The 23,739-nt window shown below is 37.8% G+C and overlaps 1 protein-coding gene across 1 annotated transcript in view; it reads right to left on the bottom strand.

Annotated features, from left to right (window-relative positions):
- Positions 1–10,150, bottom strand: part of DIAPH3 (diaphanous related formin 3) — a 437,750-nt gene extending 427,600 nt beyond the window's left edge. Inside the window, exons 1-3 of the mRNA XM_065400973.1 lie at positions 10,094–10,150; positions 4,643–4,779; positions 3,731–3,836 (exon numbers count right to left, since the gene is read on the bottom strand). Of these exons, the coding sequence (XP_065257045.1) occupies positions 3,731–3,836; positions 4,643–4,779; positions 10,094–10,105 (255 nt within the window). The 5' untranslated portion in view covers positions 10,106–10,150. The remainder of the gene's footprint in view (positions 1–3,730; positions 3,837–4,642; positions 4,780–10,093) is intronic.
- Between the last annotated feature and the right edge of the window lie 13,589 nt (positions 10,151–23,739).

The following is a 23,739-nucleotide window of genomic DNA, read 5'->3' as shown; positions in this document are numbered from 1 at the left end:
AGGGTAAACTTTAAGCTTTTAGAACAAGACGGGGGAAGTTCTATGGCCTGTGTTATACAGGAAGTCAGATAGATGATCACAATGGTCACTTCTGGCCTAGGAATCTATGATATTCAAAATAAAGTAGTTGGTTAATTACCACAGCTGGGGAAAGTAGCTGAAAATGTTCTCAACTAACCGTAAGCAACATTTTTTCTAATTTGACTATTATTGTGGTAGCACAAAGTCCTGATTCAGGATCAGTACCCTGTTGTGCTAACGAGGATTTGTACAAACAAATGAGAGTATACTTCCCCTAGTATACAATCAAAATAGACAGGGCGGACAACATACATGCAAGCCGTGAAAAGGTACACAGCTTGTATTTTTTTTCCTCATGCCAGAACCACTGCCTCACCCATCTCTGCCAGATTCTTCAACAGCTTGCTACCCACACTGTCCACACCATCCACCTAACAAACATATTAAGGCTTAGAATGTGTATTTGGGAGCATGGCAGGTGAAATTCTTCTACAGTTACTGAAAGTGCTAATGCCTCATTAACTTCTCCTGCCCTTCTACAGTCCTTGCTGCAAAACCAAGTCACACTTGCATCACCCCAGCCCTGGAGAGGATGTATGAAGTCTCCAACCTCCACTACAGGAAATCGCTGGATGTGGGGCAGGGAACAGCAATCAGCTGCTGCCTCCAACTTCAGTGGAAAGACAGGGAGACTCCTGAGTCTATCCCAAGGAGCTCCCTGTATTGGGAAGAGGGACAGAAGTAGTTGAATGCATTGTGACCAATTCTAAAAATGTTTTATTTAAAGCAGAATATCAACATGGAGCTTCAGCTGAAAGGCTAATTTGTTCATAATAAGCACCTGAAAGTAGTGGTTGCAACAGACCAATGATTCAGTGATTGTATGAGCAGAAATTCTCACCATGGGGGCTTTAGTTCAAATGCCAGTGGAATTTGGTTCATGCTGTGAGCAAATCAGAGTAAGCCAAGTTTTCATCCTTCAGAAACGTCCTAGGAAAAGGAGTTCTCTCACTTCAGATTTTAAGCAGAGAAGCCTTTTCTCAGACACTTAAAGACAACATGTCAAAGCGCTCACGCCTCCTGTCCTTGGTCCCCTTTTCTCTCTTGCTCCTTACATGCTGCTGGTTTACACTCCCCTCCACCTTCTGAAAATCGTGTGTGTCAAGTCTGGCACATTCATTAACACAGATTTCATACAATTACTGTGGTTTTTAAATTAGTTGGTGGATTGTAGGCACCAATCCTCTTGTGGCAATTCCCACTCCAAATACTGGCTGCAATTTTAAAAACATCTAGCATCAGAACACAGAAATGCTTACAGAAGCCTCACGTACAAGGTTCGTGCAGGATACATTCTAACCATTATACAAGGTTTAAAATAAAAGTGTCTTAACTGCAACATCACTAATGGGACATTAATATGACTTGTTACATTAGTTTCAATACTAACACTGCTGAGAAAGAAAAAAAACTTTAAAGAACTCAATAAGAGCAAAGTTCATCTTCTATGAAATGAGCATAATATTTTAAGTCAGAAATGTCTAGTATAACCTTTGATTAGTAGTTTAAAGATGATGAATAAAAACAAACTGAATTCTTTAAGGTTCAAGCCTACAGGACAGCTACAGATAACTTAGTGGGGAACCGTGCCTGTTTACCAGCAATATCTTCAACAAAATCAATATGTTTAATACTATGAGACTGATAAAACCCTAAAAAAGTATTTTTAATTTAACTATTAATTTTTAAAAATAATATGAAAAGGAAAACTTCTGCTTTTCTGAAGGTATCTTGCAGAATTCTCACTCCTGTGAGTTGGCAGAACCTCCCATACTCAAGATTTTATGGTCGCTAAGGTGACAGCAGCCACAAATAGGAACATGAGCCTCCTCCCACTGGTGACCACATGCCCACACGCATCCAAAAAAAGTCTTTGGAACCTTCCAGTCAGTTCCTGATTTGAAGGGACACTGATTTCTCTCCCTATCTGTACATTTGCATCTTATGACTGCACCATGAGGATGGCTGGAGAAATTTGAAGGGTCTTTCCTACCACACTGAGAAGACCCAAACTGCTGCAGCTAGGATGTCTTGGCCTGGCCTAGATGAAGCAATATCTGAGCAAGTTTCATGGCTCATAGGACCAGATCAATCAAGGGTGAAATAGTGCACAGAATCCGGGAAGGTTCATTTGGCCAGGTGGGTATCTGACTTCCTATTCCAAGCTGTTAAGAGAACTGTCTAGTTAATCCTGTTCAGGGATAAGGGGCCGACAGGTCCTAGTAAATATGACAGAAAGCTTCAGGGGATCCAGGAACATTGCTGAACTCTGCAATGCACAGTATTGCATCTGTCTATGTTGGTTAAGATTCTGCAGCATCCAAGCCCCCTCTATAGAAAAGAGGGACTTGTGTGAAAGCTCTACCTTTTTGAATCAATCTTAGTGAAATAAGATCAGCTTGCCAAATTTGCTCAAACACATCTTATTACACAGCCTATTTTGGTTTCATCACAAATTTTAGACAACTCATTTTTGTAGCAGGGTGAATACTGAATGTTAGCTATTAAGGTGCAGAGGATTGCCTATATGGGCCAAGATTTATTATCCAAACCTAATAAGGAATACATGCTTTGTATATAAATATATGGCCTCACGTTTAAACTAATGTTTTACACTGGCCACAAAGTCATCCACATCCTCCCTTCATTTCCCTTCATCTGATAGACGACAAACTTACACTGTCAATTCATAGCTAGCTAGCATTAAAATATACCTCATGCAAAATATTATCTGCAACACACAAGGAGACAACTGCCATAACATTTTTAACCTTACATTTTTTTTCTTTTTTCTTCTTTTTTTTTTTTAAACCTGAATGCAGATGCAGCTGCTTCTGAGTAGTTTTAAAATATTATGCAGTCTAGACTCAGAGCAGACTCCCATGAAGACAATTTTCTAACTTTAAGTGCCCTATAGCCTGAAGGGTTAATTTCCACTGACTGAGAGATAGTATCTTTCGCTGGTAAATCTGCCACCTATTAAGCTATTTACCTTGTCAAACATAGTAGCAATGAGAGAGTCAGCACAATGGTGACAACTTTGAAAAGATGGATTTGGACCATATCCTTACTTGGTACATAGATATTATATGGGATTAACATAAGGAACACAGGTGAGAAACTGATCATTTACTGTACATTAAGACCACCTTTGAAGGGTGAAAATGTTTTGATTTGCAAAGGAAAATCCAAGGACTTATGTCTTTTTTTATCATGTATAATGGTGTCCAAAAAAAATTTTTTTTAAGTTTGAGAGGCAGGGTCCTGTTTATTTTTCATATTAGAAATTCAGGTCCATTATAACCTAGAACAGGGAGTGGGAGCTTGTTTGATTTTTTGTTAACCAGTGTGGTGAAATCGATTATTTTTGTTACTGGCTTGGTATATCTGATGGTAAAATAACCACCATTTCCTGGGTGAGCTGTGACCCTCTGAGGTATGGTGACAGTTGTGTAGTGTCAAGATGGTTTATCCCTAAAAATTGCTTCAGCAATAACCTACACTTCTTAAATTACATAGCTTTTATTTCAAAACTTGACCTAATCTGGATAGCTTCCATTTCATTCTAATGAAAAATTCAGCATCGAATATACATATTTCATTTTTGTTTTGATGTCAAAGTTCTCTTCATAAAAGAAAGAATACTTACTTGCAGTTGAACTGAGTTATCCCGGAGGCCTTCTACAATGGGGGAAAATCTGTCAATGTTCCTTTCTTCTGCTGCTGTTGTTACAGCTTCCAAAATTTTTTCAAGGCTATAGGAAATTAGAAGACAATTCCATTTATGGGACAGATAAGTAATCTCCCTCACATGCGCCCCTTGCTTTTTTACCTGTTGGGTACAGGCACAAATTTCTTAAAGAAAAGCAGGGCTATACATTTTAAACTGTAATTTTGTGTTAAAATGGGATTTTTGTTAGAAGGAAACTTTTAGCTTAATTTAGCTATTGAAACATAATAGGAAATTTACAAACAATAAAAACCTAACACAAGGGGGGGGGGGGGGGGAGGAAGGATGTCAATTTTTTTCCCATCTCCCAGCACCACTTCCTCCAACTCCCTCCCCCATGGTGGTAAATTTTGCTGTTACTAATAAATTCCTTATTAGCTGTCAATAACTAAATTAAACTAATAGTTTCCCGCTAACATAAATCCTAATCCACTTTTTAACACAGAATTCTAATGTGAAGTGTATGAACTTACTTGTTTAAGAAATATGTGCCTATAGCCAACAAGTAAAAAAGCAAGACATTATTAATTCACTTTTCAGGAACTAACATTTTAACATGCTGTTACTTCATATTTCCGACATGTGGAAACCCAATTACGGTGTACTTGTTAGTGATAAGAACACATTAAAAATGTTAAACTTTAAGAAGGTACTTAAATCTGACAAAGTGGTGGTAACAGTAAAGATATTTACTTTCAGTTCTAAAATTAATACATTTGAAATTAAGATTTTCTAAAAATGGAGGTTTCAGTAAACTTATTCAATAGATAATGACTATCTAAATACAATTCGAAGTTTTAAAAGGGTATATTGTATTTATTGTATACTTACATGTTTTCCTCTCCAACAATGCATATTGCAGACAGGAGTTTAACAACATCAGTCATCATGTTAGTTTGTCTGGGATCAATTGCTCTGGCCAGCAATGAAAGGCTCCTTTCTTCTCCCATTATTCTTTCCAACCCATACTAAAGTAACATCAACAGATAATGAAGGCTTAAGTTTTAAAAACTCATGCAAGCAAAATTGAAACTTAAGAAATAGCAAATGTGAACGATACTGACATATTGGTCTAATGGAATTTGTTAAGTGGCATTTTCAGTCTGCAAATTCTGCATTTTGAAATACCAACACTGAAGCTGGAGTAAAGAATAAGAATTTTTTTTCTTTCTTCTGCAAGAATCATGGATATCAATGCCTGATAGATGAAAATTTTTGCTCCAGTCCTCTTTGATATCAAGTTAATCAATATTGAGTGACGTAAAAAAGACACCAAGATTGTCATCAATCATGTGGTTCACAAAATCCAAAAAAAATAAAAATGAATTGTAACAAAATTAACATAATTTTAATCAAAAACTTTGAAGAAATAATAAATTCTAAATAGCAGTAGCAGAATATGAATTAACTGTATCGTCCTCAAAGTTATGTTTCATTTAAACTTTTTCTTCTATCAGTAATGAAAGAATATGAAGGATATGCAGAATAATTTACACTACACCACATCACTGGAAAAGAAAACTGGGTGTTCCCACAGAAAACACTTATCCATAGGGTGATATAGTAACAGCCATATAAGGTTGCAACACAAATTTGCTGGGGATTGAAAGTTTTTTTCAATCAGAGATTTAATTTTACCTCTTTGCCTAGAGATATTAAGAATCTAATTATTCCCTGAAAACCTCTGAATGCAGCACACAATATTCCAGTAAATGCTAAACCCAGGGTTGTGAGTTCAATCATTGAGGGGGCCACTTAGGGATCTGAGGCAAAATCAGTACTTGGTCCTGCTAGTAAAGGCAGGGGGCTGGACTCGATGACCTTCCAGTTCTGTGAGATAGGTATATCTCCATATATTTTTATTATTATTATTTTTATAATTTGGTGTACAGTAAATTCACTAAATATCAATTTGAGTCCTTGTCAGATGGTACAGGTATTTACAAACAAGCATAAACCATCATTACAATATAGTAGTGCATTTTTCCCAACTGTTTATTAAATATTTAATAGGGAAATTTGATGTTTCCAGGCAGTTTTCATTGTTAAGAATAACTGAAGAGGTTAATGAAACACATTAAAAGGCCCAAAGCAAAATTTGCTTAGGAATGTTATTTTTCAACATCTGAAGATAAAAGAAAACATTAATTTATTTTCTAAAAGACCATTCTTAACCCTCTTAACAGTTGGATTGTTGGTCCTCATGTAGATGTGAAGACACTGAAGAGCTGCTATAGTCTATACTTGTGCAACACAAGGCTCACAACCCCTACAATGACCTGAAAAATGAATCCTACAAAAAGTGGAAACATGGACAAATTGCTACGGAGAATACAAAAAAATAGAGCAAGCGTATCACGACAAAATCAGAAAGGCAAAGGCACAAAATGCGTTACATCTAGCAAGGGACATAAGACAACAAGAAGAGGTTCTATAAATACATTAGGAGCAGGAGATAGACAAAAGAAAACAAAGGTCCCCTACTTATTGGGGAAGGAGAGCTAATCAAGCATAATACCAAGAAAGCCAAGATGATGTTATGCCTACTTTTCACCATCAAGGTCAATGTCAATTGGGACCAGATGCTTAACACAATTAAAGAATACAAGCCACAATAGGAAAGGAACAGGCTAAAGAATAGTTAGATAAATTAGATATTTTCAAGTTGGCAGGGCCTGACTAACTTCATTTTAGGGTACTTAAGGAACTAACAAAAGCAACCCTGGGAGCATTAGCAATTATCTTTGAGAGCTCCTGGAGGGTAGGTGACATCCCAGAGGACTGGAGAAGGGCACACACAGTACCTTTCTTTGGTAAGGAGAACAAAGACAACCCAGGGAATTATGGACCAGTTGTTCTCACTCCGATACCTTAAAAAACACTGGAATACATTCTTGGGCAATCAATTTGTAAGCACCTAGACAATGACATATACAACATGGATTTGTCCAGAAAAAATCATGCCAATCCAACCTAATTTCCTTCATTTACAGGAATACTGGTTTAGTGAATATGGGGAAGCAGTAGACATGATGCATTTTAATTTTAGTAAGGCTTTTGATACAGTCACACATGATAGTCTCATGAGTAAACTAGGGAAATGTGATTTAGATTAAATTAGGATTAGAATTCAAAATTACCTTGATGAACTATAGAACTGAAATCAACATGGTGAAATTCAATACCAACAAATGAAAAGTACTACACTTTGGAACAAATTTACTACTTTGTAGCAGAATATCAGGTTATCTGTACCCTTGTGGTGGTGTTCTAGTTAGAAACCTATTAAAGGGTTCTCTCCATCTTCCTAGGGAAGACCCTCTGTGACACAGGACAAGAAAGGGTTAAGCAACTTGCAGGCTAATTGACCCAGATTCAACCTTTAGAGACATATTAGTATATAATGATTGTGGTTTTTTGAGTGTTTACATACATATTGTTTGGTTACATTGTCAACCCCTAACAGTTCCTGTCTATCGCTGTATTCTGTTAATTCAGAGATCAAAAGGAGATCTTAACATTTAACTGAACTGTAAATGTAGTGATATCACGGTCTTCATTTCTCTTTGAAGCATATAGTAAATTACCTGTAAATGATGGGAGATAGGCAATTGCCTTATGTTAATCCATGTAGCTAATTACCAGTGATACTTACAAAATAGGAGGATGCTTCAAAGACACTATTCTTCTTCATCCAAGGAACACCTGCTGTCAAGAAGCTGACAATAGCATGCCAGGGATCTGTAAAAACTCTTGGACCCAGATGCTTTCATTTCAGATCTACTTAAGCTTCATCAGGGGAAGTTTGAGTTGCAAGACTGAGGTCTCCAGTTCCATTTTGGATCACCCGGATATTAAACATTGGATTGTAACCTATGGACTAATTCTAAAAGGGCTTTTTGCAACTCTAAAGCTCACCATTTCTACTACGAAACTGACCTAATAACTCTATTCATATCTGTATGTACAACGATATTTTAACCAATTCTCTCTCTTCTTTTTTTAATAAATCTTAGCTTAGTTGATAAGAATTGGCTGTAAGCATGTATTTGGGTAAGGTCTGAAATATTCATTGACCTGAGGGGTAATGTATCCAATCCTTTGGGATTGATATTACTTTTATATGATGAACAAAATTTTCAGTAATCCTCATCATATGTGACCTGGCTGTCTGGGTGGGAGCTCAGGGCTGGGTTGCTTTAAGGGAACTGTATTTTTGGCTTCTGAGTAACCAGAAAGATATTATAGAAGCTGTTTTGTTGCTGGCTTGGTGAATCTAAGCATTAGAATAATCACCAGTTTGGGGGGTCATCTGCCCCATTCTTTGCAATTTGCCCTAGCTGAGCAATCTCTGCCTGGCTCCCCTGGGGCCCCAGTCACATCCCCAAGGAACCATCATTATTCAGATATTTTGGGATCTGATGGGAGTTCCTCAATAAGTATGTCAATACAGACAGGACACATCTTTAAAGTCACATTCCCACTAGCACTTTTTGGAGTATTTAGAAACAGTGAACTGATGCCTGGATTGTTTATAAAGGATATTTCTAATAAGGCATCAGAGTTTAGGAATTTATAGTGGGGCAAATGATCGGTCACCTTGATCCTGAAATGTCAAAGACAGAACAGGAAAGACAAAGTGAGCCCATATTATTGAATGAAGGTGGGAAAGCATTAGGGACTTATACAGAACTGCGGCTGGCTGGTCATGGCCATTATTGCTTCACGAGAGTTATCTCATCCAATTCCAGTTTGTGGCAGTCAAAGACACACAGTCAGGATTCCCTCCTGGTGAATTTGGGTCCCATTCACTCTGGATCCGGGCAACGACTTCTGCATTGCAACAGGAATCAACTAGGATGCAGGGATACAGGTGCTTGGTCAGTGGCATCTGAATGTATACAGGTCATATGTGTGGCCGCAGTTGAGACTGAAAGACCAATGGTGTTAGTATACTAAATTTTTGATGTTTATCCAATTTCCTGGAGCAAACAAACAGATCACAAGAGTTGCTGTTTGAATCTGTAGGCAAAGTATTGAGCTCTTGTACCTCAGGGAGGAAACCAGTCTACCTAGATATTCACATTTGGGCATCAGTGGTGAGGTGATTCTGAGCTGGCATGGAAGGGGCATCCTGATGCTCTTCTTATACTCTTTGGCAGCCAGGAAGTAACTATGTAAAAAGATTATTGTACGCTTAGTTGAAAATAATTTGAGATTCCGTAAGGGAGCTGACTTAACCATCAAAGCAGAGAGAGTGTGAGGGCAGATCCAGGACCTTTTTCCCAAGGTATCTGTAAACCTGTCTGAAATGCTACAGAAGAGGGTATGAGGAGGAGACCCCAGGGCTTCATGGGTTGATATGGCTAAAAGATGTGTGGTTTGGGAGGTGGATAAATTTGTATGAAACTAGCGAGGATCAGACATTTGACAGTAATGCAAAAGGCCTCATGAAAAACAAGTAGTACCAACGTGAAGTATCATGACAAATTGGAAGAGCTGTTCCTAGCACTGTGCAAAAGGAATACTTATGCTAAACAAATAGGAAAATCTCTGGATAATGATGCGGCATCCCAGAAAAAGAGAAGCTCAATTTTCTTAGGAGTTTGAATTATGACTATATTTAATAGGCCATTATGATTTCAGTAGCTAAATATTAGCCTCTTGGGTTAATTTGTATTCTTTGTTTCTTCAAGAAAATTTAGTGGAAATTACATTTTATATTAAAACCACTACAGGTGATTAGGCTGTGTACTTAAACTCTGAAACCATGTACACTGTTCAAGAAATTAAATGAGGGTCTTGAAATTTTTTAGCTTTACAATCAGTATACAAATCAATCCATTGAACTATTAGCTAAACATGTTGTACAGATACTCAGCTTCATGCTGAGGAATGAAATGGAACGGATGCTTTCATCCTAACAGAAGAAACAATGTCAAAGTTGGATATTGAAATAACTTTTTCCACATTAAACTTGTCATTTAAAGCAACTGAAAGAGTTGAACTTATTGACTATGTTTAATTGTCAAGATTCACAAATTTCAACTTGGATCAAAATATTTGGTTTGAGTGTACAGCACAATCCATGCACATTAATGGATCTGGGCTTAAGGGGCTGAAACATAACAGTGGTTTTCTTTCAGATATAATATCTGAAAACCATCTAAGCAAATAAAGTCACTTCAGGTTAAACCATGGTAATCCATGTATCTAAATCATAATGTAGCATAGACTACCTTATGAATAAACTCAATTATTGAGTAACAATAAATCACATACCTTATTATTCATAAAGGCCTTCAAACACTGTATGATCTTATGCTGACTCCTTTTCACAACTCTGTCCTGACTGAATTGATATAAAAAATTTAAGTTGTAATTACAATGTAATCATATATTACACAAAATTCAAGATTTACATAAAAGCGTCCTTACGGTTTTGTTTCAACCAGTCTTTCTAAAACATCCAGCAACAATCCCAGTCCTTCATGTCCAAAGTTTTCAACCCAACTAGAAGAGAGAGAAAAAAAGAAGACACCAGTTAAGTATATTTTTAATATCTCAGTATTTCAGATACTGAATTATTATTATGATTTGTATTATAACAACATCTAAGAGCCCCTGACACGGACCAGGACCGCCTTGTACTAGGTGCTGTGTAAACAGGGCAAGAAGACAGTCTGTCCCCCAAATTGCTTTGCATTTCAATCAGTTCTTTTGCACATGCCAAGAGCCTTCACAGATATACAACATAAAATAATAAAATTTAAACCTAAATCAAAACAAATGAACCCCAAATTCAGCAGAAATAATCCTGAAGAACTCTACTCATTCCGAGATCATTTGCAAAATAGGGATTACTGATTAGCTCAAAGAGAACATTGATATGATGCATGCTTTTCTGAAGCTAGCCACCAAGCCCTGTTTTTTGGGCAAATTTTAAAATTTAAGAAATCTTCCTTAATTCAGAGTAAAAACAGTATTGTGTATTAGCTATGCAAGGTTCCAGGATCTTCGGGAAATCTCAGATTCTATCATTGTCAGTCATTCCTTTCCTTCTGCCACTTCATCAAGTTTGCAGTTCTATCCGAAATCTGAATCCATATGGGTATTTCTGGATATATTTTTAGAAAACTTTCTGAAACAATGAAAATGTTTTCTTTGGTACATAAGACAAAAAAATTAAAGGCATCACGCTCTGATAAATATTTTGGCATAGAGAATGGATTCTAATAAAATACTTATTCTTTCTCAATCCAAGCAAAGCGTGAATTAAAGAGTTTGTTACATGTTTTAAACACTCTCTCATTAGTAAATTTTTTGACTAATAAATTACTTCTGATAACATTACTAGAATTTTATCTTGAAACATAATACCATTTTCTTTTACTTCATCTGAGTAATACTCCTCTTATAGGAAGAATGCAGGCCCAGAATTTTAAGCAGAAGGCTGTTGAATTCTTTCAAACAGCAAGCACTCACTCACAAACCCAGGTTCAGCCCTATGATAGCTATGAATTCAATAGGGCTTTAGACAAGACTTATTTAACAGCTTCAGTCCCACACTTGTAATATTAACTCCTCTTACATATTAGCAACTTTATTGTAATCAAGAGTTTTCCAGAAATTGGATTAGAGACCCAGACTTCCAAATATTCATGGTATCTAACATTTTCAAGTGTGTTATGGTTACAAAACACAGAGAATGATAACAGGTATTTAGGAGAATCAAAACTTTATTTTAGAACGAAGAACAAAATTACACTAATAATACTTAATTTGTTATAGCAGTCTAGGATGATGACCCAGCAGATTGTTAGATTTGAGAATACTTTCACTGCAAATTTGACAAAATGCAAAGAAAGTACCAATATGACATTTCCAAAGACAGCTACAGTATTCAACCCAATGTTAAAGAATCTGAAGTGCCGTCCAACATCTGAGAGGTACGAGATGTGGAACATGCGGTCAGAAATCTTAAAAGAGCAACACTCCAATGCAGAAACTACAGAACCTGAACCACCAAAAAAGAAAAATCAACCTTCTGCTGCTGGCATCTGACTCAGATGATGAAAATGAACTTGCGTTGGTCCGCACTGCTTTGGATCGTTATCAAACAGAACCCATCATCAGCATGGATGCATGTCCTCTAGAATGGTGGTCATAGCATGAAGGGACATATGAATGTTTAGCGCATGTGGCACAAATATCTTGCAACACCAGCTACAACAGTGCCATGTGAAGGCCCGTTCTCACTTTCAGGTGACATTGTAAACAAGAAGTGGGCAGCATTATCTCTCACAAAAGTAAACAAACTTGTTTGTCCAAGCAATTGGCTGAATAAGAAGCAGGACTGAATGGACTTGTAGGCTCTGAAGTTTTACAGTGTTTTATTTTTGAGTGCAGTTTTTGTTGGGTTTTTTGGTACATAATTCTACATTTATAAGTTCAACTTTCGTGATAAAGAGATTGTATTACAATACTTGTCTGAGGTCAATTGAAATACTATTTTTGTTTCTTTTTTACAGTGCAAATATTTGTAATCAAAAATATAAACTGAGTACTGTACACTTTCTATTCTGTTATAATTGAAATCAATATAATTGAAAATTTAGAAAACATCCAAAAATAGTTAAATAAATGGTATTCTATTAAACAGTGCGATTAATCATGATTATTATTTTTTAATCTCAACAGCCCTAATTAGAATTGGAAATGGTGCAGAGAAGGGCAACAAAAATGGTTAAGGGTATGGAACAATTTCCATTCGAGGAGAGATTACAAAGACAGACTGCTCAGTTTAGAAAAGACAACTAAGGGAGGAGATTTTATACTGCTGTATCAATCATGACTAGCATGCAGAATAGGGCACTGTTATTTTACCCCTTCACATCACACAGAAACTAGGGATGATTTGATTAAATTATAGGCAGCAAGTTTAAAACAAACATAAGGAAATACTTCTTCACACAACACACACTCAACCTGTAGAACTCATTCCCCTGGGAGGTAGTCTAAAGGCAAGAAGTTTAGCTGGGTTCAAAAACGAATTAGTTAAGTTCATGGAGGATAGGTCTATCAATGGCTACAAGCCAAGGTGGTCTGTGAGAATGAGAGATTTTGCAAAACAGATTGTAAGGGAAGCCTGGGTAAAGTCTGGGAATTTATGGCAAGGGGGGAGAATGTAGAACTGGTGCAGATTTAAGATTGTAGTGTACTGTCTGTCTTATAAAGTGATTGGTCTTGTGGTCAGGTGTGCGTCTGTGGATGGAGAAGTCATATTAGATGCTCTAACTTTTCATTTCCTTGGTTTTGTGATAGATAATTTCAGGCTTCATTATATATTAATCTCTGAAGTAGATCAAGAAGAAATAACATGTTTGTGTGACTATTAAAATGGGTTAAGGAAAGTGCGATAGTTGTGCAATGTATATATAAATTTATGAATTGTGGTTATTTTTATTAAAATCCTGTATCACTGTATGCCTCTATGTGTCGGAAAGTTGGGTAGAAGAACGTGAAGGAGATAGGTGGGGAGAAAAGGTCAGAAGCGGGAGAAGGCAACTGACTCAAGTAGTAAGAGACAGACTCCATGATTCAAAGGAAAAGCTGTGTGCTCACTGGGGATCCTGGACACACTAATGGACTGACCAAATCCCAGAGAATACTCAAGACTGCTGAGGCACAGCTGGCCTATAGATGTTTTATTAGTTTGTTAATATCTGTATATCTCATGCTATCTAAATTAAAGAGTGATTAGTTTTGGAACTATTGCAAAGTCTGTGTGGTCCTGGAGGGGAAAGTGTAAACCAGAGTGCTCACAAGCTTGGGAAAGGGTGTGCTTAAGTAACTGGGAAGTCTGAGGGAGCCTAGTCACAGCCTAGGCAGTTGGACTGCACTATCTTAGCTCTTAGAAGTGGGTGCTAGATGGAGGAACTACACCTCAAAAGAGTACCTAAAAATCCAAAGTCACAGGCAGTGCCTGGACTCTACTCCAACACAGGAAGCTTAAATGCACACGGCCCCATCATCTTGGGCCCAAAACAGCATCCTGGTGATTGACCAATGGGATTTTTTTTTTTTTTTTAAACCAGGACTGTGACAAAGAGGAAGATTTGTTTAGTGGGGAGGGTACTAGGCTGGAACTCATGAGACACTGCCACACACTTCCTGTTTGACCTTGGACAAGTCACTCAGTCTCTGTCTCAGTTCTCCATTTAGTGCTTCCTTACCTTATAGGAGTTTTGTGAGGATAAATTGGTTAAACATTGTGAGGCACTCAGCTACTATGGTAATGGGGGCCACATAAGAACTCTAGGATAAGATACTGAAAACCTGCATTGTGATACAGCTGTTACAAACCCTAATTCCCTTCCCTGGATATGCATAAGAGAACCAGAAAAAGTTTCTGAAAGCCTGCAACACTGTGTTCTCCCTAAGGAGTTACTGCCTAAGAGCTTGTTTAAAAAGTTGAATATTTAATTTATTGCTTACATTGTACATTTGTAATAAATGTAAGAATCTGTATATTAAGCAATTGTGTAGCATTTTCTTTGAATATGAGTAGGAAACTACTAAGATTTAAATTTAGGATTTTGAATATGCTAATCCTGAAGGTTTAATTCTGTGCAATGCTTTCCGAAAAAAATTCCAAAATGAACCATGGCACATGCTTTTACAAAGGGATAACCTGAGGTGCAGGAAAAAGAGAGCAACAAGTGTTTATACATAATTTGCACTAAAAAAAAAAAAAAAAAAAAAATCACAGCTTCTCTTTTGCAAAGAAATCCAGCACTGAAATCTCTGGTCACACATGTATTGTTTTTATTTAATTACTATACAAATTATTTAAATGATTTTCCTTTCAAAAAAATGGAAGTCTATTCAACTGTGCAACTAATTTTGGCAAACTGATTTTGGAAATCCACTCACCCACCCCATTCCAGTGGAAACAAATAGGAGTGGACCCCTTTAATTTTGAGTTACCACTTTCTGTTAAAGATCGATAATGCTCTCCTTTTCCTTTCTTGTCTCAGTTTTTTTTTTAGTAAGTTCACTGAATATATTATTTGTAGAGTGAAGTTCATTTATATTAAAGCAATGGCTGAAGAGAATACTTAAATTAAAAAGATTAAAGCTGGTTCTTAGATATGAGCAGATATTTCTTACCATCTCAAAATCTAACATTAAGATCAGCAGTTCTCTGCTAGCTGTTTTAACATTGATTCAAATACTTAAAAAGAAACTCTTAAGATGAAACAACGCATTTAATTTAAAAAGAAAAGTGACTTACTGACAAATTCTGGAGATAAAGCACCAACAGAAAAATTTCATTTCACTATTACTCTTCCTAAAATTTAGAATAACGCAATATGTTCATCTAAAAATTGATCCCCGAACATATGACAATCTTCCTCCCAGCTGCCAATCCATTAAAAAAAAAAAAATTAACTAGCACCTTAAACTTCAGTACACAACTTCCTGCTGCACCCAAACGACCCAATACCCTAGGGTACTGAGATAGGACCTGTTGATTAGACTGAACCCAGGAAGGGCTGCAGGGACACACCAATAGGTACCAGGATAGGCCCTATTGGACTGTGATGGGACTGAGTCCAGGAAGAGCTGCAGGACATTACTGAAGGCTTTGGGATAGGCCCAGTTGGACAAGGTACCCTGGAAAAGTTTTGTTTCGCACATGCACTGTGTGTGACTCGGCCAGAGGACTGAGTCACTGAAGATCCGCCTGACGAGTACAGCGGCCACACCATGAGCGGAGGAAATTAAGAAAAAACTGCAGGCGCGCACACACACACTCGACCGGGGCGCTCACGAGACGTGAGAGTGCACCCCATTATAGAAGAATAAATATTTTTTTAACTGTTTAAATGAACCAGTTTTCAGTTACATCATTTACAAAAACAAGCACTTAAAAATAAGAAAATTAATAGTTAATGACATCTGGATTAAGACCGTTGAGGGTATGTTATACAGCACACGAAGCTTGGGCTCTGACTCAGGTTTAAAGCCAAGCCTTCCTTCCATCCACACAGAAATCAGTCTGACTCAGACCAGGGACCTCTCTGGACTCCAGCCCACAAACACTGCTAAGAGGGTGGGGTCAGAACCGAAGCCCCACTGTGACACAGATAAGAGACCAGGCATTTTGCAGTGTGGACGCATCTCAAGTCCAGGTTGCCAGACTCAGATCTGGAGAGCCAGCCAATGTTATCCCACAATCCCCAAGAGTTGCGTTTCCTAGCTCTTCCAGCCCAAAAGTTCCCATTTGCTTCCCAGGAAGCAGAAGCAACCTCCTGGTTCTAATGCAGCTGCTTGGCATTTAACCCTTCATTTCCACGCGGACTGCTCAACCGGAAACACAGTCAACCCTAATGTGTAAAATAGTTCTGCATCAAGTATGCAGAGAGCTGGCCAGAGGAACACTGACAGATTCTGGTTAACCTATGGTACAAGGCAAGCAAGTAATACAACTTCAGCAAGAAACTACAGAGTTGTATACAAGCAGTTGGCAGCACTGAGGATCAACCCAACAACAAAACAATGCAGACAACTTGTCAAGTGGCTGAAGACACACTACTACAAAGTCAAAGATGCAAATGGCATTTCTGGGAACTCCATCTTCCTGCCTTTTACGAGGAATTCAACCAGGTACAGTATGCAACCAATGGTGCATGATAATCTGCTTGGGGGGATGGCACCCGTATGACACCTCAGTCAGAGTCACTGACAAAGCAAAACCAGCTGCCTGATGAATGGCAGGCAGTGACCCTGGTGCTGGGGCCATAAACTGAAGAGAGTATGCCACCGGAGCAGCTACAGCACATGCTGGGTCGATACTCAGAGGAGTCATTTGGGGAAAGCCCCGAGGAGCAGCAAGCTGCAGAACCAGCATAAAGGCAATCACCAGAGCCAGAGCCGGACCCTGGTAAGTTTCTTCTGCCATGTTTGTATTTATTAATACATGGAAAGGATTTCCAGCTTATGGCCCTATTAAGTTATTAATACAAGCCAGGGATTTGGCATGTTTCGGTTCAGGGTGAAACTCATGCTATTCCCCTAGCGTCCCCTCCTCCCCTCTGACATGACACGAGAGTCAAAAGGGACACAGCAAAAAAGAAAAAGGTTAACCAAGTAGCTATGAATTCTTTTTTTTTTTTTTTAAACTAGCTACTCACTGATTGTTATGAGCTGGGGCTCCATAACTAATAGCCTCATGTATCCCTCCTGTCAAATAAAATGCATGTTAAAAATCTGCTACGCCCATACTGACTCACACCACCTGTAAACTGAGTCCCCCTCCTAACTGGCTGTTTGAGTCCAAATAAAACCAGAATGTGTATTTGGTCCATAGCTGGCCTTAACATGCAAGTACAAATAAAAGCAGAGAGTGGCTGTCAGTCTGTGTTACGAGGTCCCATGGCAGTCAGTTGGTTCTGTGCATGGACATAGAGAACTTGTAAGAAGCCTGTCCTGCATCTCCATGCCAAATCAGCATCTTGTTGATTTTACCACGAATTTTCATCCATTGTGGCTGGTGATGAAAGCAAAACTTTTCAGAGTAGGAACTCCAGATAGTCAGTTATATTCTGGAGCAGGGCATACTTACTAGGGCCACCTCTGTTACTCACAAGCCCCCTCCTTTACAAGATATGCTGGTCACTAGGTGCCTAAATAACTGCACAACATACACAGATGGGTGTCCTCAACTGGACTTGAATAGAAGTTCACATTCCCACTCAGGGACCTCCAGAATATTGAATTTCTCTAGAGCTTCCCCTGCCTGGAAGGACTGAAAACCACAGCTATTGATTAGGCCAGTTGTAAGTCCCACCCATCTCCCCAGAAAAATGAAAGGGCTGTAGTAATCATTTCAACTGAATTTTGAATTATATTACCATGATGTCTGATGGCTTTCAATGTTGTCCCAAAGGACATCTGAAGCTGATGTTTTGTATGTGAATAAATAATGCCCACTGATAAAAAGTATCTTTTCACCCTTGAATGAGAGATTCTAGATAAACAAATCTGCAGATAGTGTTGCAGAAAGACCACATGTAGTATCAAAAGGATAAGGATGCAAGAAGGGTGTCAGGAAAACAGAGGACACACACTGGGAAGAGCGCCAAGAAGAAAGGTTGAGGAAGGAAGATACAGCTCCTTCTGCTGTGCTCCTCAAGCCATTACTTGAGCTCATAGCTACCAGACTGCAAGCCCCACTTCAGTTCCTGCTCCACCCCCCACACCACGAGTCCCCTCTACGCTACCATGCCCTGCAGACAATGCAGCCATTGGACAATTCAGTGGCTGCCTGGACCATGTCACAGACAATGAACAACATACAGTACAAACAGAAGTACCACATGCACTCCTCCAGGCCAGTCACAGCCTTCCCAGACTAAGTGCATCAGGAAGGCCAGAAGAACAGAGGGACAGGAGACACCCAGGAAAAGCTCAATATGTCATTTGGGGACATGCACTTTTCACTGTTTTGGCATTATTTATTGTGTTGAGAGTTTTGATGGTGGATGGTCTTCCTTTCTGATTTTTACATTGGCATGTAAATACCCGTGTAAAATAATTTTGAATTTGCACACAAGGCTACAGTAATGTTAGAAGTGGCACAAACTGTAATGAATGTCATCACATGTGCAGACTCAATAACTTTCATAATAAAAAAACTTAGAAATTGTCATCACAATAATCCCTAAACTGAGTTGCAGTACCTGGCCAGCACCAGTCACGCATAACAGGTACACTGTCTAATTGTGTGTACTGGCTCAGAAATCCAGCAGTGTCTTGAGTCCACTCCTGGTGAAAAGGTTCCCCACTTTGTCCTCGCAGACATTGTGCAGAACACAGCACATTATAATAATGTGGACTGCTTTAATGATACTGGCATGCATAGCAGGATATCAGTCTGTCAAATGTACATTCCACCCCCATCCTACAGCTAGAGAATGTGTCACTCCATCTTCTTTGGCCAGGGGCTCTGAAATCAGGATATGGTTTCATAAGCCATGGCAACAGGGGGCAAGCAGAGTCCCCTAGAATAACAGTGGGGACAGTGACTCCATTTATGATGTCATTCAATGGGAATAATGTCCCAGCTTCTCCACAAAGATAAAGTCGTGATCTCAGGAACAACCTGGCATCAAACACCCTTCCAGTGAACGCCATATTAGTGTCCATTAATCTGCTCCTATGGTTGACCAGGGCCTGCCTAACCATAAAGTAGTACCCATTGCAGTTTGTGTACTTATGCTCCTTGCAGAGGGCAAAACCATAGGCACGTGTCCCAGCAATGACCCCAACACAGTTTGGAAAGCCCATTCTCTCAAAGCCAGTAATTACTTCAAAAACAATTTGTAATGCCCAGCACCTTTGAGTAATCACTTCACAAACATTAGCCACAACCACCCCACAGTTGATTTGCCAAGTCCAAAACGGTTGGGCCATGGACCTGTAACAGTCTGGTGTAGCCAGCTTCCAGATCCTATAGCAACCTGCTTCTAGAACAACAGCCGCCTCTCTCATATGGTGCTAAAGGGTTGGGGCAAGGTAATCACAAACTTCTGCTTCTTCATGTGAAAGTTCTGGGCCCAGTATCGGTCACCCCAAGTCCACATGACTATGTGATCTCACCAGTCTGTGCATGTGGCCCTACTTCAGAAGCATCGGTCTACATAGGAGCAATGGGCAGCTAATGTTACAGGCATGAGCAGCATCAGCTGGATTGCAGCTGGCATGTCAATATCCCCTTCGAAGAGGTGCCTTTGGCAGTTCACAAACTGCCACCAGAACCACCACCTGCATCTGACATATGCTTTGCCTGATTCCTAAAATAGAACTGATTGATAGCATGAGATGGAAAAGTTCCACCACCAGTTTGGGTTCCATGTTGATGGCCCCAGCTGCTGGGGGCATGCAGACACAAAGTGGTTGGAGTGGATGAGTTGGCAAGCTAAAACCACCCAAAAAACTTCTGGGTCAACTCCTGCAGGACAGACAGATAAGTTCTCCCACAACCCACTGTGAACCAACCCCTAGAGTCATTTCAGCTTGCAAGGAACCCTAAAATACAATAGCGTATGCCCACAAAAGCTGAAATTCTGACTCAGGTCTGCATAGTACAGTACGGCGGCACCAGCACAGTTGTGAGGCCTAAGTTTTCAATACAGTGTGAATGCTCAAGCGTGGGCTTGGAAACAGTCTGCAGACGTGGGTCACACAGACCTAGGCCTAATGTGCAGTTGTGTAGGCATAACGTGATGCTACTGCAATAAAAAAACAAAAAACTGTAATTTGTGTATTGACTCACTTATATGAATGGAACAAATAGTGGAAGATGTAAAAATAAACATGCAAAATTCCCAAAGTAAAAAAATGTGCTTAAAAGTAACAATGTAGCTACTGTATCATTTAAAGAACTGCATATTTCATTACAACAAAAAAATTATGATGAACCATAGTTTTAAGTAATTTTATTCATTGTTTTGGTGATCTGTATTTTTTTTTTTTTTTTTACTTCAATATTTTCCCTTGAGATACTGTTAAGCGGAAAATAGCATTTAACATGTTTATCCACTGATAACTATTTCTTGAGAAAAATATTGTACAATTAGTTTTAAAAGATAACATTCATAATAAAATTATGCATAGGAACTATTATTTGAAGTAGGTAACATGCATTCACACATATTTTGTTTTGTTTAAGAAAAGGTAGTTAAGTATCATCATCATCCCCATGCAGATTCTCATCAATCTGAGTAAGAGGGGCAGTTGTCTAATGGATTAGATATGCATTCTGTTAAGCCAGATATGAAAACTTGGTTCACCATCTACAAAAACACAAGCTTCAATCATTTGAGAAGCGCTATTAGCTACAGAAATAACCTAACTCATGAACAAATAAAAAGTGGCACCACACTCATACTGGGAGTATTCCATTGAATTACTGGGCCTAAAGCTAGTCACCATACCTCAATTAATAACCTTCCCTTGATTACAATGTTTTCTTCATCTGAAGTAACACGAGATTTAGTTGTGTGGAAAGTTTCAAGTGGTAGGAGTATGCCATTTTTGAAAGACAAAAACCAGGCAAAAACTAAGTTTTCAAATTAGTTCAATGTTTTATTCATTGGCAAGTCAAGAACTATTAGCAGAGATTTGAAAATAATTAGATATACTCTCAGTTTCAGAGAACACTCGATAGAACCTTGTTTTGATCTGAAAATTAAGCCAAAATTATGTGGAGGCCAAAACAGGGCTTCGTGAATGAAGTTAGTTGAAGCTTTTCAAGTTTTGCATAATTTAAAACCACTGTCATTCCCTTTTTTAGTTTTAACTTGCTAAACTGGACGTTTTGTTTATAATTTTAGAATTAAAAGGGCCCACAAATGAAAATATTTACACACAAAGCAGTACAATATAGCTACAATTACTTCTACGTGGGGAAGTGAAGGAGTAATCAATACAAAGCCTTAGGCCCACTCCTCCCTTCCAACCAACACTGCCAACTGAAAGATATCTGGAAAAAATAATGCTTAGAGACCTTGAAACGTGGACTGTCGTTACACTGAATCACTTAATATAAGTAGAAATCTTTAACTTTATCATGGGTTATTAGCTTCTTAGCATCAACATTGAATTCCATACCCAAACTAACTATTGTACATATTCAGTCAATTTTTCCTCTATACCAGCCTGAAGGAGCCACCTTGCAATTCCAGATGAAGACAAATAAGTGGTATCACATACAGAGTTTTGTGAACCTAAACTTTGTCCACCTTTAATACTTGCAAACTTAATGAAAATGCTATCCCACGGTAAAAGGTTTAGATTAAGAAAACTCTAAGTCGTCCTCACGTTTCTGCACTGATCTTCCATTATATAACATCGTGGACAAAAAGTTTTTTTAATCAAACTTTTTAAAATTTAAACTAAATACATATTTATGTTTTTAAAATAAAGCTATTTGAAATTATGACAATTTATGTTCAGATTGCAACTTACCATAGTATTAAAATAATTCCAATTAAATAAAATATTAAGCAGCACATTTACTGCCAAAGTTTTAAAGAAAGTCAAACCACTGACAGTGTAGAAGTCACTGGCTAAGCACCTGGAACCAGAGCTTGCTGAAGTGCTAAGCCAGCTTTTGATAGCAGTAACCTCTTCAGCAGACAAAGATAATGCTTTCTCATTTCAGTTTATTCCAATAATTCAGTTCAATGTTTAGTTCACTCACAGCTTGTTTTCCCCTTCCAATCAATGAATAAAATCCAATTGAGAGGCTGAGATCTACTATTTCTGAAATCTTGAGGAATGCAGTAACCAGGGGAAAAAAAAAAAAAAAAAATCACTTAATTCACTAACTACAGGTAATATTTCTTTGTTAATAAACCAGTTTTAAATACAAAACGTTTTGATAAAGCTCTTTATTTAACTAAAAAAATTAAAACGCTGTTTTTGTGCATTTTTAATTGAATTCAAATTTCCATCCAAATAGAACTTAATGCACATCACAAGGAAAAAAATTAATTATCCAGCAAAGAAGAAACTAATCATTGACCATTTTTCTAATGCAAGACATAAAAATTAAGAATCTGGATAAATGTATGTTAAGTTATATAATTGCTTCAGAAAGCATATATAGACATAGTATATCTTCTGGTTAACAAAAGTACTAAATAAGCATAAAGGCTATATTTATTTGCAAATCAATATGTTTTAATGGTTCCCAGCCAATGAGAATCAACTTTTCTTTAGGAAAATAACAAAGTGCAAAACAAGATTAAAACTGGTGATTTAAATTGCTTTATTTGAATCAATCCATCCTGCTATTTAATGAGCAAAGACACATGAAATTTTATTTTCATGTTTTTTTCCAGTTATTGCATGTTTTAAAGTAACATGACTCATTAATATTGTGTACATTTTAGTTTCCTTTTAATACAAACTGTGTGCCCATAAATATTTTTCAATTATTTGTTTCCATGAAGTATATTTCTAGTGTACAAAGGGAAAAAACAGTTTGTTTCAGAAAAGATTTTACAAGTCAAGAAATATTGAGCATGTTGGCCCTCTGTCCTGACAGAAGTTTATTGAATTCCATAGCTTACAACAAAAAGTGCTATCCTTTCCATCCTCAGTAAAAAAGAAAACTGCAACAAGAAAATCATCAACAAATCTAGAAGTGATCATTCTTCAGGAAAGTATATCAGCCTGTATTTGTTTTGTGCTTGTCAGCAAAATTCACCACAAGGTTTCAATAATTTAACTATCAACAGCATTCACAGATGACTAGACAAGTGCAAATATTTTCTCTACCTTTGTTGAATATTCACAGCAGAGTTTCAAACATTCTCACCAGGAAAGCTTCTTGTGAAATGAAGTAAAAAAACAAAATAGTTTCACATCAATATTTAACAAAACCTTGATAAGAGTCCAACAATAAGCAGTTTGATAGCAAACTGGATAGTGCAATGTCCAACCTTTTAAGAGAAAAATATTCAAGGAATATTTTGATTTAACATTCCCTAGCAAAATGAGTGAGTTTCCCCTCCAGAAATAGAGAAAATGGGAACACAGAACAGTAATACTGAGTAAGGAGGTAGAACTAATGGAGATAGTAAGAGCCCAAACTACTGTTTACAAATTTGTATCCACTGTGGTCTTGGCCTTCTGACAAAGAGAAGCAACAACTACTTCCTTTTTACGTAGAAGTACGGCTTCATTTTCATCATATATAAGGTAGGCATGTGAAAATTCATTCTCCAAATGTACTGTGAATGTTGAGTAACAAAAGCTTTTTCACATAGTGGAGGGTGGCAATTGATCCAAACTCTTAACAGTTTTATCTGCAGTGTATATCATAATGATACTTAAGCTAGTTTTGTAAGCAA

The sequence above is a fragment of the Emys orbicularis genome, chromosome 1 (genome assembly GCF_028017835.1).
Source record: "Emys orbicularis isolate rEmyOrb1 chromosome 1, rEmyOrb1.hap1, whole genome shotgun sequence".
Taxonomy (NCBI): Eukaryota; Metazoa; Chordata; order Testudines; family Emydidae; genus Emys; species Emys orbicularis.
This window is presented reverse-complemented; position numbering and strand designations above follow the sequence as displayed.